At 30.5% G+C, this 17,482-nt stretch overlaps 1 protein-coding gene across 1 annotated transcript in view; it reads right to left on the bottom strand.

Moving 5' to 3' along the window:
* Positions 1-3,025: 3,025 nt before the first annotated feature.
* The window catches only part of sorcs3a (sortilin related VPS10 domain containing receptor 3a), a 415,901-nt gene continuing 401,444 nt past the window's right edge, over positions 3,026-17,482 (bottom strand). The window contains exons 25-27 of the mRNA XM_087237654.1: positions 12,355-12,460; positions 8,967-9,127; positions 3,026-6,509 (exon numbers count right to left, since the gene is read on the bottom strand). Of these exons, the coding sequence (XP_087093780.1) occupies positions 6,451-6,509; positions 8,967-9,127; positions 12,355-12,460 (326 nt within the window). The 3' untranslated portion in view covers positions 3,026-6,450. The remainder of the gene's footprint in view (positions 6,510-8,966; positions 9,128-12,354; positions 12,461-17,482) is intronic.

Here is a 17,482-nt window from a genome sequence, read left to right as displayed (position 1 = left end):
AATAAGCAAAAGAAAATAATAAGGGTAAGTTTGAGTTTTTTTTTTCCCCTTTTATAAAAGTATCCTTGTTACCCACATTCTGTGTACTTAATTACAATTGATTAGACACACCGACACTGCAACAAAGCTATTCTTACAGTCAATTTACAAAAATATACACTCACATTTGCTGCTAATTCAAACTACTTGTTTGAAATGAACAAAATCAATACAGTTCTTAAGATTTTTCGGACAATTGTCACGTTCAATCCACTTAAATTTGTAAAAACAATAAAGGTAATTTGATAATTTATTCTTGGGACAACATGGCGCAACCGTGAATCCAGCATTTTTTTTTACAGTGTACTTACAGTTTTATTCTTGTTTATAGTCCAAATATAATTTTGAATCAAAAGGCATTTTTAAGTCAGCGTAAGCCTGGTGCGGTAGCACTGCAGGGCATTCCGAGTTTGAATCCCGGCTCAAGGACATTTCCCGATCCTTTCTCCCCCACTTTCTGTCTGATTACTGTCCTGTCTAATAAAAGTAAAAAGGCCAAAAATCAATATAAATAAATATATATTTTTTAGAAAAGTAAAAACAAAAATTATTATTTTATGTATATATATATATATATATATATATATATATATATATATATATATATATATATATATATATATATATATATATATATATATATATATATATCCTTTTTAGGATTGACTAATAATTTCTGAAAATAAAACAATATTTTCCACTTGAAAGTGCTTCTTGATTTAAGACTTTTGTAGAAACAAGACAAAAACTCTAAGAATGTTGTGGGATATGTTCCAAAACCTAATTAGATGTCTATGTATAGTAGGCAACATTTTATACTCTCCATGCAAAGATTAGACTGTAAACCCTAAAAGATTAGCAGAACTTAAGTTGCACTGAATGTAGAAAATAAATAAATGCACACAAAAAAGTAAGAAAGAATAAATGGATGCTCATGGATGGCAGTTGAGTGTGTAAATATGCATACCGATGCCAAGGTATTTCAAAAATATTTTTACCCCTAAACAAGGAGAAATAAAATAAATTCAATAGTTCAATATTTAATAAAGTACCATAAATTGTTTATAAAATCTAAAAAAAAATATAACTAAAAATGTGTGCACTTTGCACTTATAAATTATTTTATTTTAACAGAGCAAAATAAAATACAAATTCCCTTATTGTTTTGTTTCAAATTAAAAAAGTAAAAATGCACTCATAAAGCATGTGTTAAATATAAGCATTTTTAGATATGATATATCAATAATTTGTATTTTGGCAAAATAAAATAAAACAAACATAAATAAAATAGAATAGTTCTGTTTGAAATTTAAAAATAAATAAATAAATAAAATATTTGCACTTTGTACTCACAAAGCATGTTAAACATGACTGTTTTTGATTTGTAACGCATCACTAATTGTTATTTAGGCCAAAGTCACTTATATCCTGATATATTGCTATACATTTTACATTCACGATGGAATCTAATAAACGACCTGCTTGTTCATGAATGATGTTCGTTTTGTGTGAAACAGGCAATCAACTCCAATACAAAATGTCTAGCCATATACTGAAACACTGCTCTCTATTGGTTCAACTTTAGGTCAAAATCCCCAAAAATGGCAACAATAAAGCATATGCAATACGTCTATACTCTTTTTTTTTCATTTGTTTGTTATCTTGTACAATGGATGAATAAAAAAACTATTTACAGCATTGGCGTATGTACAGCACATCAATAAACCACTGTTTTTTTGTAATCGTAAAACACCCTCTTTCTGAAATGACCATGTCCAGTGAAGTCCAGTCTTCACTAATGTATTTACAGTAGAAGGATATGAAATGAAAATACACTTGCTGTATATACAGACAAAGCAAAACTTGAGAATATTGTACAGTTCCATGTTTGTTTGTTTTCAATCCCTGGGAGATAAGACAGTTTTTAAAAAAATGAGAGAGAGAGAGAGAGAGAGAGAGAGAGAGAGAGAGAGAGAGAGAGAGAGAGAGAGAGAGAGAGAGAGAGAGAGAGATGCATTTAAAAATTCAATCATTGCTAAATTTTCACTTTGTTAAATTGTTTTAAATTCACTATAAGTTCTAGATGGCCAGATATTATGTCAGATACATAATATTATTTAATTCAAAAGGCATTCTTACTTGTAAGGCAATCACTAATGGAGCAAAAGGAGCCATTTGATCTACAATAAATAAATAAATCTATATATAAAATAAAATATGGTGATGATGATGATTATTATTATTTTTATTATTATTATTATAAGAATGTAAAGGCTAAAAACAAAATAAACCATTTTATCTACAATAATAATATAATAATATTATTATTATTATTATTGTTATTGTTATGAGTGTGTAAAGGCTATAACAAAAAGACATATTTTATCTGCAAAAAATAAATAAATAAATAAAAGCATTATTATTAGTATTATTAAGTGTAAAAGTTTAAAAACAAAAACAAAGCCATTTTATCTATTTTTTTAATAAAATAATAATAATAATAATAATGATTATTATTATTACAAGAGCTTGAGGGCTAAAAACATAAGACTTTTGTTATAATATAAATGATAATAAAATAATTTATTTTAATGAAATATAGTAAAAAATATTAATAATAATAAAAGTCTAAAAATGAGATAAATGCAAAGATAAATTAATAGATAATAACAATAACAACAACAACAACAACAATAATAATAATAATAATTATAAATAAAAATGTTTTTAAAAATAATGCAAAGATAAATAAAAACCAACCAGTAAATAAATGAGTAAAGGCTAAAAATGAGATAAATGCAAAGATAATAATAAAAAAAATAATAATGAAATTAGATGCTATAAATAAGATAAATGTAAAGATAAAAATAAAAATATATATATTAAATTCACAAAAAGCAAACTTGTTTGAGGAGCTTAGAGGAATTTTTTGCTCAATGTTTAATAATATCTTTAAAAAAAGATACCAAGTTCAATTGTGACCATGTTTGAATATCAAGACGTTTATTTCACAAAACGTTCTTGTTTGATATTTTCGTGGACACTGAACTACGTTTGCATTTAAAAAAACGATAAAAACAAAAAATAAAAATAGTTTTGTGGTTGTGAATAGTTAAATTCTCCCTTTTACAGAAATACAAAAAAAGCTTGCCTTCAAATTGACATTTTATCACAGTGCTTTTGGGAGAGTATTCTACAAACTTTTGACTGAAAAGTTCACATTTTCGTTCAGATCTCTCGACCTTTAGATGAAGGCTATAGATAAAAGTGTAATTAAACTCTGAAACTTTTCAATTACCAATTCAGAAGATTGCTTACATAAAGGCAAAGCTGTAATACAGTAAGGGATATCAATGCTGTTAACTTTTTTTTTTGTATGTCTCAGCTGCAAATTTGCTCTCACAGTTCACATTATAACAAATACAAAAATGAGGTGACCTACTGAGATAAAATAAACAAAAACTTAAAGTTAAATCAATATAGTCGCTAAATCTTCACAATGTGTGAAAAATCAGTTTAAACTGTTAGACAAACGAAAGAAGTTCTTGACAAAATGGCAGATTTTTAAAACCAAAAGCCACTTTTTTTCTCTCTCTCACAAAGTCACTCTGAAATATTGACCCAGACTAAAGATGTTTACACAACAACAGTGGACTAAAAACTGAAAATTATTAATCGCGTAGTATGCATGTCATTCCAGTAGGTGGCGACTGTCACGTTGTAAAGAAATAATACTAAACTGGATGAGTATTCCAGAAAGCAGGTTATGTTAGTTATCTGGACAAGTTTAGGGATATATGACTGGATATCCTCTAGCCCTGTCATGATATCGAATTTTTGTTGTGTGATATATCAGCACACACTGAAAAAAATTATTCAAAGATCATTCCTTGGATTTACTCAATTTCTTTATGTTAAGAGGTTGTAAACAATTTATTTGGGCTGAATTTAAACAAACAAATTAAGTTGAACATGACTAAACTTAATTAGTTTTTTTAAATTAAACACAAACAAATTGTTTGCAACAGTTCTGCATGCAAGACTTTTTTTCAGTGCAGCAATTGTTGCTATGAGCAATATTATTATATAGAGTATAGATATTATAAATAATGTAGTCTGCATGTCAGGCCAGTAGGTGGCAATTGTCACTTTGTAAAGAAATAATACAGAACTGGGGCGTATTCAAGAAAGCAAGTTAACTTTATGGATGATATATCATCACAGAAATTGTTGCGATGTTATTAGGTATAAATAAAGTATAAATAATGTAGTCTGCATGTCAGGCCAGTAGGTGGCGACTGTTGCTTTGTAAAATAACACTGCAGACCTGGGGAGAGGGGGTCGAGGCTATTCCAGAAGTAGGTTATGTTGCATATCTGGATAAGTTTCGAGATACATAACTAGGCCAGTCGCGATATTTTTGTTGTGCGATTATATTGTCACAGGAATGGTTGCGATTATTATCATTTTGGGATCACTTTGATTATAAAACAGCATAGTAATGCAAATATCAACAAAATCTCTCAAGGGACAAAGACTTTTCATTTGTAAGGTTATTTAGATGAGGTAATTTGATGTTAAAAAAGTAAATGTCCAAATTTATATCTTATTAAATGTCCTAATAGGTGAATGTCTAACTATAAACTTTAACACTGATGAGGTAGAATGTGAATTTCCTTTTAAAATGGCTTTAATGTTATCAATTCACTTTACATTATTTATATTGTTTATTACATTTCTCATTAACTGTATTTAATGAATTCCAGAAATGTTATTTTGCATGATATTGGCATCAAATTCCTATTAGTTTTCTGCTCCAGGACAATTTCACATCTTTGTAAAATGTTTAGTGCGGTGCAATTTTTTTTTTACATTACTTAGGCATCTATAACTTTTTTCATTTTGAGCATTATAAACTCTAGATGATGGATAATAAATCCCAGAGTGTCTTCTTTCCAAAGATACATGAACTGTGAATGTAGACCAAAATATTCAGCAACTGTTACTGTTTTAGTTTGGGAAGGTCATTTTTGAGAAAGTGCCTTTGACGGTGAGGGAAAGAAGGACACCGATATAGTCTCAGAAAACATTTTACAGAAATCTTATTTTGCATGCTATCTTAATCAAATTTAAAATAGAAACTCATGAGACACTTGGCTTTCAAGTCATATGTTTTTCTAGGACATTACATTAATGCTTCCCTATGTTTGTATGGAAAAACAAATATTGAACACCATACAATTTAGTTTTTTTCTCATGACTTCTTAATGTATAGCTTTTTATATTTTTAACATGTAACTTCCTCCTTTACCACAGTAAAGATAAAAGCGTCTTCTTCCCAATGATACAAAATTTGTGTTTTTAGCTGACTGGAGTCAGGAACTGTTACAATTTAAAGTTAGGTAGGTGTAAATAGCCAAAATTGAGTGCTGGTTAACAAGTTTAACGTCTACCCCAACCCTAAACCCAACCGTCACAGTAATGTAAAAACAGATCTGGATCTGGAGTCTTCTCTAATATAGCTGATAACCATATGAATGGATGATAACAGCATTCTGTGCCTACTAGTACTAGGCCCTTACTGGCCCATATCTATCAGCTGATAAAATTGATAATGCCCATTTTATCGAGTGATAACATTCGGAGCAAGTTAATCCAGCGAAAAAAAAGACAAGATTTTTGGTAATCTTCAATTAAAGTTTGATAATGTGCTTCTGTGATTGGAGTGGCTATCCTTCACTAATTATGTCACTTTGACGGCTTCATTCGCAATTTTCCTTACCACAACCTTCTTACTATTCGTTTGCTATCAGGGAATAATGCGCAAAAAAGCCACACCCCCTACTTAATATTCCATTTCAACAGGGAGTCCTTCAACATAGGAAACTTTAACACAGACTTTAAATGGACTTTGTTGATACACATTCCTAATATGCAAACGCATGACATCACCATTTTGACAAAATCAGGATTTATAGCTTACTCATAGACACCAAAAGCTTGTTTTCAGGCCAAAACTCATAAAATATTTTCAGTTTTTAGTTGAAATTGTTGTGTAAACATACCCATAATTACACACAAAGGAAATACACTGGGAGAGAAATGGTGGCTTTTTCTCCGGCTTGCCTTTATGCTCTTTGTTCTGCGATTTTCAAAAAAGTTGCTCCGTATTTCTCTTCCAAGCATGTTTTCGGTGACTTGTACTGTAACTCTAGTCTTATTATTCCACACAGATTGTAACAAACAAGACACCCATGCAAATCTGAGCTCCTTAGAAAACTATTAACAATGACAGTGTTTCGAAATTACAAAAGAAGCAAAAAAAAAAAAAAGTAAAACTGTCACCCTTTAAAATTGTGATACCTCTGTACACAATATTACAACACGCCTCCACTTTTCTTCCTGGCGTTTTCAGACACTCGTGCAGTTGGGGATCTCCCTTGTGCTTTCACAGGTGTGGATCACACCGCCTACATGCCAAAGAGACAGAAAATACACATCAGCCTTCACAATTCAACTTCGACAAGTCAGAATTGACTATTAATTATCTCAACATATGTCTATGGGTAATTATACATGTCATTTAGAAGAGCTTTCTTCGACTTTATCCTGCCCAAATGCGACTATATATTACTTAGCTAGACTGGATATATTCAGTTTTCCACCCATTAAATATTTATCCTGGCCTAGGCCAACAACAGAATGTAAAGCAGGCTTGAATTTGAACCACTAAGTCAGAAATCCAGGCAAAAATAAATCATCCTTCTATTAAACACTCGGAGAAACAGTATAGTGTAATTTATGACTCGGAATGTTGCATGTTTATTCACGGCACTTGTTGTTATCAGACTGACCCCGATTTGACCCCTTTTATGGTTTAATCAGTGCTCTTTTATAATCATTGCTTAACAGCGCCAATTAAATATTAATTTGCAGTTATTAAGCAATTACACGATCACAGGCGCATCCACTTGGGAAATAAGGACACTTGGGCCCACCATGGATATAGTCCTCATTAGCATGCATTATGTGTCAGATTAGGAACTCTGCTGATTCCGAGGGCTGTTTTTTTTTTTTTTTTTTTTTTGGTCTGAAACACTTCTGAAGCTGAATGATTCATATTTTTAGCGTCACAGAAAGCCTCGCCACCACAGCAGTTGTTTTATTAAAGCACGCAGTTCTGTGACTCAAATATTCCTGAGGCGGTAAAAAGACTAAAGCTGGAAAACAATGAACTTTTCCTGTTATTCCTCTTTGTTCTTGAGAACAAATCAGTCTAAGAATACTAGAAGAGTTCAAGTATTTAGAAATCTGCCATAAAATTGGTGTAATTTTTGCTAGGCCCCGCCTTACAAAGTTACAAACCAATCCTACCTTAGCAACTGTTACCATGTGCCATATTAGCCATGTGTTTGTATTTAATTTTAATGTATTATGTTTATACAGTTTTATATTGTATTATGTTTATTTTATTTGCTCGATTATGGGAAAAATCATAATCACAATTATTTTGGTCATATTTGTAATCCAGATTATACAAAACGATTATCAGTTAAACTCAAACAATTATTTTATAAATATTTCCCAAATGATGTTTAACAGAGCAAGGAAGTTTTCGCAGTATTTCCTATAATATTTTTTCTTCTGGAGAATGTCTTATTTATTTTATTTTGGCTAGAATAAAAGCAGTTTTAAATATTTTGTAACCGATTTTAAGGTCAATATTATTAGCCTCCTTAAGCAATATTTTTTTTTTTTTTGATTGTCTGCAAAAAAAAACTATACAATGAATAACTAAATAACTAAGCAATGCCTAATTACTCTAAGCCTTTGAATCACAATTTAATCTGAATATTAGTATCTTGAAACATATCTAGTAAAATATTATTTACTGTCATCATAGCAAAGATAAAAGAAATCCGTTATTAGAAATGTCTCATTAAATCTATTATGTTTAGAAATGGGTTGAAACAAAATCTTCTTTCCGTTAAACAGAAATTGGGGGAATGGGTCGCTAAAAATTCCGACTTCAAATACAGTTATTTTCTTCCCTTTAAATAAGAAAAGGGAAATAAGTACAATAGAATAAAAATATGAAACAAACTGTGCTTTAAGCATCTTAAACTTAATTATAGCTACAAAAGTCCTTCAGTTAAGAGCAGTGAGGGTTTTTCTTCTTTTCTTGTTTAATTAACGATTAAAACAGTCGGTAGCAGGAGTATTGCGCGCTGTAACTTTAAGAGCAGTACGCTTCTGATTATTGATTTCATTTTCACGTGTCTTTTGATTCCCAACTCGTTTGTTTATTACATAAATGAAAGTTAATATGAATAATTACTAAACACCGCATTTCGAAATTTGCATATTTGACCATTAAAGCGCTCACACTAAGATGAATTCAGATGTCATTTTAAACTGTGATTTTAAAACTGAATGGAAGTACCTGTGCATTGAACAAGTTAATCACACACCTGCCAGCCAATGTGAGTCAAGAACCGACCATGGAAAAACATATTTACAGTGCTTACAGAAAATCATCATACGCCTTTAAAATAATTATTTTATTTGACATGAAATCAAATCAAATTACAAATAACTTTTCCAGCCCTGGAAATGTTTCTGTAGCCTTTTCCCAACCTGTGCCTTTTTACAAATCTTTCCTGAAGGTCTTTTGAAAGCATACAGTATGTGTAAATGCTTTCATGTGATGTGAGTAAAGATAAATCAGGTAAAAGTAGATCACAATCATACACAATGTATAAAATAAACATTTAAAACTGTATTTTGGATGTTTTCTTTTAACCAGTCTTAAATAACCCATCACTAAATACCCAAATACCCCTAAATTACAAAACTGACAAGTGCATGAGGAGACGTTTTATTAATTACCTAATTAATATTGTTACTTTTAAAAAGCCTCGACTCACGTTTGGCACGGGCCTCCAGCTCTTTCTCCATCAGCTCCTTCTGGGTGGAGAATTCACTCAGGGTGATTTTTGGTGTGGCGTCATTCTGGCCCACCGTATTGATCATCTCCTGCTCCTTCTCATGATTCACCTCCGCGTAGATGTTGATCCAGGGGATTTTTCTGCAAAACAAGGCTTTCGTTGAGAACAGTCATACATTTTAGGAAAGATATAATTATTACAATGGGGTTATACTGTTGAATTATTAATCCTCCTCTATATTTTTTTTGCCAATTTATCTTTAAAGCAAAGAAGATTTTTTCTACTAACTGATTTATTTTATCTTTGCAATGATGACAGTACATAATATTTTACTATATATTACAAGATAGTAGTATTCAGCTTAAAGTTCAATTTAAAGGCTTAACTAGGATAATTTGGTTAAAGTTAGGGTAATTAGGCTTTATAATGATGGTTTATTCCAGGGGTGTCCAAACTCGGTCCTGGAGGGCCGTTTTCCTGTTGAGTTTATCTCCATTTTGCTTCAATACACCTGCCAGGGAGTTTCTAGTATATCTAGTAGGAGCTTGATTAGCTGTTTTAGGTGTGTTTGATTAGGGTTGGAGCTAAACTCTCCAGGACACCGGACTGAATTTGGACACCCCTGGTGTATTCTGTAGACAATCCAAAAAATTAATAAATAAATAAAAAAATTGCTCAAAGTGCTTAATACTATTGACCTTATTTATTTTTTTTTTGTAAATAAATTGAAACTGCTGGAACTAGAAACTAAGATGTTCTCCAGAAAAAAAATAAATTACAATAAATAAAATAAAATAATATATATATATATATATATATATATATATATATATATATATATATATATATATATATATATATATATTAGGAAATACTGTGGAAAAAAGCCTTGCTCCGTTAATAATCATTTAAGAAATATATAAAAAAAAAATAAAAAAAAAACAATCACAGGAGGGCAAATAATTCTGACTTTAACTGTACTCTAATTTTGAATGTATACATTTAAATGTGCCCTATAATGAATTAGACATACTGTGGGCCTCAGACATCACTGTTTTCTTGTTTTTTATGTAAATTACATGAATGTAAAACCCAAGTGGACAACAGGCCAATCAGAGAACAAAACAAACTGTGATGAGAATAACGGCCCATGCCCTCCGCATTTTGTATGTCTACTTCAGGTCATTCATCCGGACCTGATGAGCAGCCATGTCATCAAGCTCTGAGATCATAAAAATGCACGCCTCAAGCTGTGTTTGATAAGCAACGACGTTTTCTAGTGAGAAAACATCGATCATTTTCCTCCCTTAGTTATTTTAAGAGTACATTTCACTTACTATGTATGTGGGACTTTTATTTTGAAAATGTGAGCACCAATTTGTTTACGGTGCCATACTGGGCATTTAAAACACGAAGCACATTCAAACTGGCCTCAGGACACAAAATGCAAGATTTACAGACAATACATTTTTTTATCCCCACTCTAAAGATGCATAAGGCATGTTTAGTTGCATCTTTTGTTAATTTATCACATTTTTTGTGAAATTTGATGCACATGTTTCAACAAAATCATGTAGACTGCTGAATCGTGTCTAATGACTCTGCTCAAATGTCATTTGTTCATGCAGAGGTTGAAATTAATTCCTGGTGTGCCATACATCTCTATCACTCTCTTTTGTCAAGTTTAATTATAATTTAGCCTTTATCCACAACAGATCTGGTAAGCAAAATAGATTAATGTTGCTGTGATTGGGTTTATATGTGTCCGTGGTCAGCGTACATCATGCTCTCTGTGTGTGTGTGTGTGTATTGACCCTATTCTAAAATGCGGAAGTGTGCCTGTTTTTGTGATTGTTTTAGAACTTCTGATTCAGTCAATTATGGGAGAAATGACAAGGAATAATAAACGTAAGAAAACGAGTCAAACTACTTGCTCTACAAACAAATGTTTGCATAACTATACAGACCAAGTAGAATAATATAATAAGGAAACATCAGATTGTAACATTAAACAGCGAAACAAGCAGTTTTTATGTCAAAAATAAATGAGTGAAGTCTCGAGCCAAAAAGATTCAAATGGCTGCGCCCACTCGTCGGCGAAAAATAAGGTGAATAAGAGTGGCACGTCAGAGTGGAGCTCATTAACATTCATGCTATAAACCATATATGGTCAATCATGGACCTCCTAACTCTATGGGTATTTTATGGAGTAATAAATAAGCTTATAAAAGCGTTTCTGGAGATTTTTTGAAATTGCCAAAGCAATAAACCTACCATGTAGATATCACAGAACAATTTAATTTACTAAACCTATGCAGTATGTGGCACCTTTATAAAAAAATAAAAAATAAATTAGCTGCAGTTCACAAAATGACCACTTGGGTCACTATTAACAAAAATTTTTAACCTTACTGTTAGAGTTTTTTTTTTTTTTAAATCAATATAATCTCAAATCTAACTGCTGAAAAATACACGTGAAAAAACAAAAAACATGTTTGTTTTTACACATATTTAAGCAGCAAATTGGCATAACGCGCATGACGACACTAGGTGAGGGTTAAACTTGTTAAACTGCTGTTAAACACTGTATGACTGCAATCACACTCCTTTGTATTCCTGAAATAATGACAATGATAATTGCCGACTGTATTTAATAGCTCCTAGAGAAAAAGTCGCTCAGGCAATCAGAGTTAGCGAGACGCATTCAACACTCGTCTTGATAACACAGCGAGACAACCTGGAACGAATTATGAAGATGCTTTCTTAATTTGCCCAAATATAATGTCTTACGCTTTTCCAAGCTCATATTTTATATTTATGAATTAAAATCAACGTCTTTTTCTTCCCTTAAAAAAATACTATTCATTTTGTGAGCTAATTGCTTTGTTTTCCGAGTGTTACATTTCCATAAATATGCTTCCTTTTTAAATGACTTGTGGGGAGAAAAAAAATGATATCCATTATTAATGATTGTTTCAACATTTCCCCGAGTCTTTTCCATTTAAATTATTTTGAGACCAAATAAATTATTCAAAGTGTTACAAAACAGTTTTCCAGTAGAGGAACCACAGCTGCATATTAAACAATTCATTGATATTTCCCTGCACTTTCACAGCGATGCTTTTTCTCCCACCATACGCTAACTAATAACTAGATCTCACAACTGGCGTGAGCAAAAATAGCATGACAGATGCAAAAGAAAGTTGCTCCCGATTTCCATCCCATCAAGTCGTACTTTATATTTCATCTTTATATATAGATAAACGGAAGCGGGGACTGTGAGGCTGCGTGGAAAGAGATGAAGTTCAATGGCTCGGCTCCTAGTAAAGAGGAATGAAGGCTGTAAAAGCTGTTTGTCTGGATGTACCTCTTAAATTTGTAGATGAGAAATACGGCTAAACCCAGGAACACCACGGACAGAAGCATCAGCATGGCGGAACTGCTGTGTCTTGGGATTGAGTCCACCAGTGGAGCTGTAACAGAGACCAAACATAAACCTTATTGAACACCATAACTAATATTATATCATGCTTCTTATACACTACCTGACAAATGCTGAGTCGCCTATCCAAGTTGTAGAAAGAACAAATAATAACTTGACTTCCAGCAGATCGTTTGATATCAGAAGTGGCTTATATGAAAGGCAAAGGCCTCTAGATTATGTTTGTTTTACCAAAATAGAATATGATCATGCCTTGATTTTTAATGATTTAATTAGGACAGAAAGGTTTTAATTTTTAATTTTAGAAATATTGTACAGTATAGAATATAAAGTCATGGTGCAGTGGGAAAAGAATAATATTGTGTTTGATTCCTATGAGCATGGAGGATGCCTCCTCCTTCTTCTTACCCCAGACGCTTAATAATGTTCATGTCTGGTGAGTGGGCTGGCCAATCCTGGAGCACCTTGACCTTCTTTGCTTTCAGGAACTTTGATGTGGAGGCTGAAGTATGAGAAGGAGCACTATCCTGTAAAGAGTTTGCCCTCTGCTGTGGTTTGTAATGTAATGGGCAGCACAAATGTCTTGATACCTCAGGCTGTTTATGTTGCCATCCACTCTGCAGATCTCTCGCACACCCCATTACTGAATGTAACCCCAAACCATGAGTTTTCCTTCACCAAACCTGACTAATTTCTGTGAGAGTCTTGGGTCCATGTGGGTTCCAATAGGTCTTCTGCAGTATTTGTAATGATTGGGATACAATTTAACAGATGATTCATTAGAAATATCTTCCTTCTGCCACTTTTCCAACTGATCAATTAGAAGTCAAGTTATTATTTGTTGCTCTTACAACTGGGATCGATGACAAGACTTTTGTGAGGTAGTGTACAATAATAACATTAAAAAGTGTTGGAACATTAAGGTGTTTGCTTGATGACAGCAAAGACATTTGATTGATGGGAAGTGATAGTGAAGATATTAATTAAACAATTTTAAAATGTTGTATTTGTAAATAAATGAACTTTTAAAGTGACAGAGTACCCAGAAATGGAAAAATAATAATTTAAAATGGTTAAATTGCTCATGCTTAGGTCATTCAAGATAAATTGTATAAAACAAATAATGCAACATTAACAAAAGAAAAATTTAATTAAAGTAAAATAAAATGAAAAGATGACACAAATACAATAAAAACTTAAATAAAAAATAATAAAATAAAAATGACATGAATAAAATAAAAACTAAACAAAAAATAAAATAAAAATGAAATGAATAAAACAAAATAAAAACTGAAACTAAAAATAAAAATGAAATTAATAAAATAAAATAAAAACTAAAACTAAAAAGTTAATAAAATAAAATGAAGTACAATAAAAAAATAAAGGAAATGAAATAAAATTATATTATCTGCTACTAAAATAAAAAACTAAATAAAACTCTTTAGTTCAGTTCACTGTTTCTATATACATTATTATTACTTTAAAACTGAAATGTTTTTTTCTAAACTATCAAAACATCTTCAACATCCAAATCAGAAAACAATTTCTATCAATATTGTCTAAACCACAGGTGTCAAACTCAGTTCCTGGAGACTGAACAAACCCTCCACACACAGTGCTCCAACACACTTAAGCTGCGGCCAGGGGCGGATTTTATCAATAACAATGTAAGCAGCTGCTTATTTATTAAGGGCCCCAGGACATCTGAGGGCCCTCAATAAATATCTAGAAGTGTAATTTTTTACCCCATATATATATATATATATATATATATATATATATATATATATATATATATATATATATATATATATATATATATATATATATATATATATATATATATATATATATATATACACACACACACACACACACACACACACACACACACATTTTCTATCATATTTTGTATAGTGAGAGTCCAACAAATACATTTTTACATCATTAAAATATTAATATAAAATAAAACAATGTTATTATAATGATGGAATGTCATGTAAATACAGTATTTGCTTTGTTTTGTTTTTTTTTCTCTCTAAAATGTATTGTTTTTAGTTGCAAATTCATTTCAAGAAAAAAATCATTTAAAATGTAAAGATTGCATTAGGATTAAATGTAGAAAAGAAGATTGAGGGACATAAAAAACAGCTAAATAAATAAAAATGGAAAAAATTAAAAAATGAAAAAAATTTAAAGTAGAAAGAGTGCATTTCAGGACTTGGGTCCCATGGCTGGAGTTGCTCAGGGCCCCCAAAGTACTAAATACGTCTCTGGCCATGGTCACACAGGACTTTTTGCCCCATAGACCTCGATTCATGCGCTTGTGAATGAACAGTGTCAGACCTGAAACGCAAACTTTTGCAACAAGTTTCAAGCTTGGTGAACTCTGATCTGCAAAATTGCATCACGTGACTACACGAGACCAATCGAAGATCAAAACATGACCTCTTGGACAGCAGAGACCAATCGTTTGCTTTTTTTTCCTCTTTTCACAACGACATACAACAGAACTCAAACTCTAGTGTGACCGCAGCATCGACTTTAGGTTTCGAACAAGCCTGAAGGACTTAATAAGTATGTTCAGTTGTGTTTAATTAGGGTTGGAATCAAACTGCGCAGAGCTGCGGCCCTCCAGGAGTTTGACATGATCTAAACAATGGTCTGATTTTAGCGAATGTCTATCATATTGTTTAAGCAATTTTAGAATTTTCTAATATTTCTCAATGCTTCAAAATACTAAAAAGGCTTAAATTATTAATGTTATATCTGCAGACCAACATTTTTATCATTAAACATTGTTAAAGCACATATCAAGGCTCCAAAATTCAATTTAAAAGCATACAAATAAACTGAAAGCACCTACTTTGAAAATGAGCTGCTTATAAAACCAATTTATAATCTGTTTCCTCTGAGGACGACACTTATATGAAAGATAACTGATGAAATATTGAACACAGGAGCACATCATGCACTACCTCCTCTCAGCATTGCCTTCAACATAACAAGGTTTCCCAGTTAATTGTGTCCAATAACAATATATTCACGATATCAATTTCAAAAGGGAACCTATAAAATTGAATTTCATGGAGATGCAACACCTTTTATCTTGCATAAATGAAAGAATAACTGATTCTGGATCAGCGCAGCGCATCTCCTGGCTCATAATTTCCACAAACCCCCCCCCCTTTAGCTCTTCCCCAGGGGATTTCTACCAATTGTTGGCCTGTTTTCAGAATCGCTGATGGGAGCCTTACACCCACTGGCTGTATATTTCCCTGGGGTCCGTGTTGTTGAAAGACAGGCCCATGAATCCTCTGACCTTTCGGTGAGAATCTTGAACGCTTTCCAGAACTTTGAGTACAAAAATGGGGAAAGAAATGGAGCGAGGCGGCCGGTGTTTTGCAGTGCGAGTGGGTAATAGCACAAAGTCACATGTCAGTAACAGAGAGTTTATTTTCTGGCTGATGCTGCCATTGGTGCAACTTACTATTACAAATGTTTAGCTTTGCTAGGGCCAGACACTGCAGGCAAACACAGTTTTTTGATGAACCTAACAATTTTGAGATGACTTTTTCAGTCCAATGAAATAAAACATCTAAAATACATTTTTTTAAAGTGTTTATTTTGTAGTGCTTTATGTCTAATTTTTACATACTGGAATGTTTATACAGAACATCATTTACCTGATTATTATTATATATGACAACAATATCAGATTTTTTGATTTGTTTGTTTCATTTTTCTAAGTGGAGTGGTAAAAATTTAAGCCAAACAAGATAAGACTTCATCCACTTGACTTGTTTCACATTTACACGTAACATTTTGGAAAACTTGTAATGCAAAAAAATAATAAATAATAATAATGTTTTCAGTTTTATACTGCAATCCTTTAACTGCTGAAATTGTGTGAGACTTTTTTATTTAATTTCAATACCAATAATATAAATAATAATACAAGAAATGTATATGTAAAATGTTTCTAATTGTATATATTTGTATTACGTTTAATTTCATTAGTATTTATTTATTATTTTATTTATTATTTTTATTTAATTGATATTTTTTATTTAATTTCAGTTACTTTTCAGTTATTTTTGATTTATTATTTTATTTCATTTTATTTATTTTTTAATTGAAAAAGTTCTTGTTTTATATTTACACTTAGCATTTTAGAAAACTTGTAATACAAAAAATGCTTGCCATTTTTAATGCAATCATTCAACTGTTGAAATTGCGGGTTAAACTTTTATTTAACTTTTAATATCATTTAACTAGTATTTATTCATTGTTTTATTAATTGTTTTTTAGTTAATTTTTAATTTAATTAATATTTTTTACTTTAAATTTATTTTCATTTTTTCAATTTTTTCTTTTTAATTTAATTTAATTTAATTTAATTTAATTTAATTTAATTTAATTTAATTTAATTTAATTTAATTTAATTTAATTTGTTGTTTTCAATGCCCCCTCCATGTCTTGCCATAGGTAATAAAATGAATGGCAAAATTGTATTCAAAAGTCAACACTTGAGGTGCATTAAAACCTTGTAAACCTATGACTTTTTATTTTTTATTTAATTTATTGTTTTACTTTTTTTGTTTTTACTTTTATATTTAATTTTATATATTATATATATTATATTTTATTAAATTAAATAAAATTTCTTTAAAAAATTATTTCATTTAATTGTTCTTTAATTGTATTTAGTTTTAATTTAATTGATTTAATTTTTTTATTTTTACTTACATTTTTATTAAACAAATTAATTTAATATTACATTTTTATGCCATTTAATTTAGTTTTTATTTGATTGTATTTAATATTATTTTTCATAATTTTATGTATTATTTATTTTACTTTTAATTTATTTAATTAATTTCTTTTTAATTAAATTTTTATTTATTTTTGTTTGTTTTACTTTAACATTTTATTTCATTTAATAAAATTTTATTTTAAATTAAATTCAGTTTAATTTAGCAATTTTTTCATTTAATTTATTTTTTAATATTTATTTCATTGTATTTGCTTTTATTTTCTTATTCTGAATTTA

The sequence above is a fragment of the Danio rerio genome, chromosome 1 (assembly GCF_052040795.2).
Source record: "Danio rerio strain M-AB ecotype USA chromosome 1, GRCz13ab, whole genome shotgun sequence".
Taxonomy (NCBI): domain Eukaryota; kingdom Metazoa; phylum Chordata; class Actinopteri; order Cypriniformes; family Danionidae; genus Danio; species Danio rerio.
Note: the sequence above shows the minus strand (reverse complement) of the source record. Positions and strands in the feature narration are given on the sequence as shown.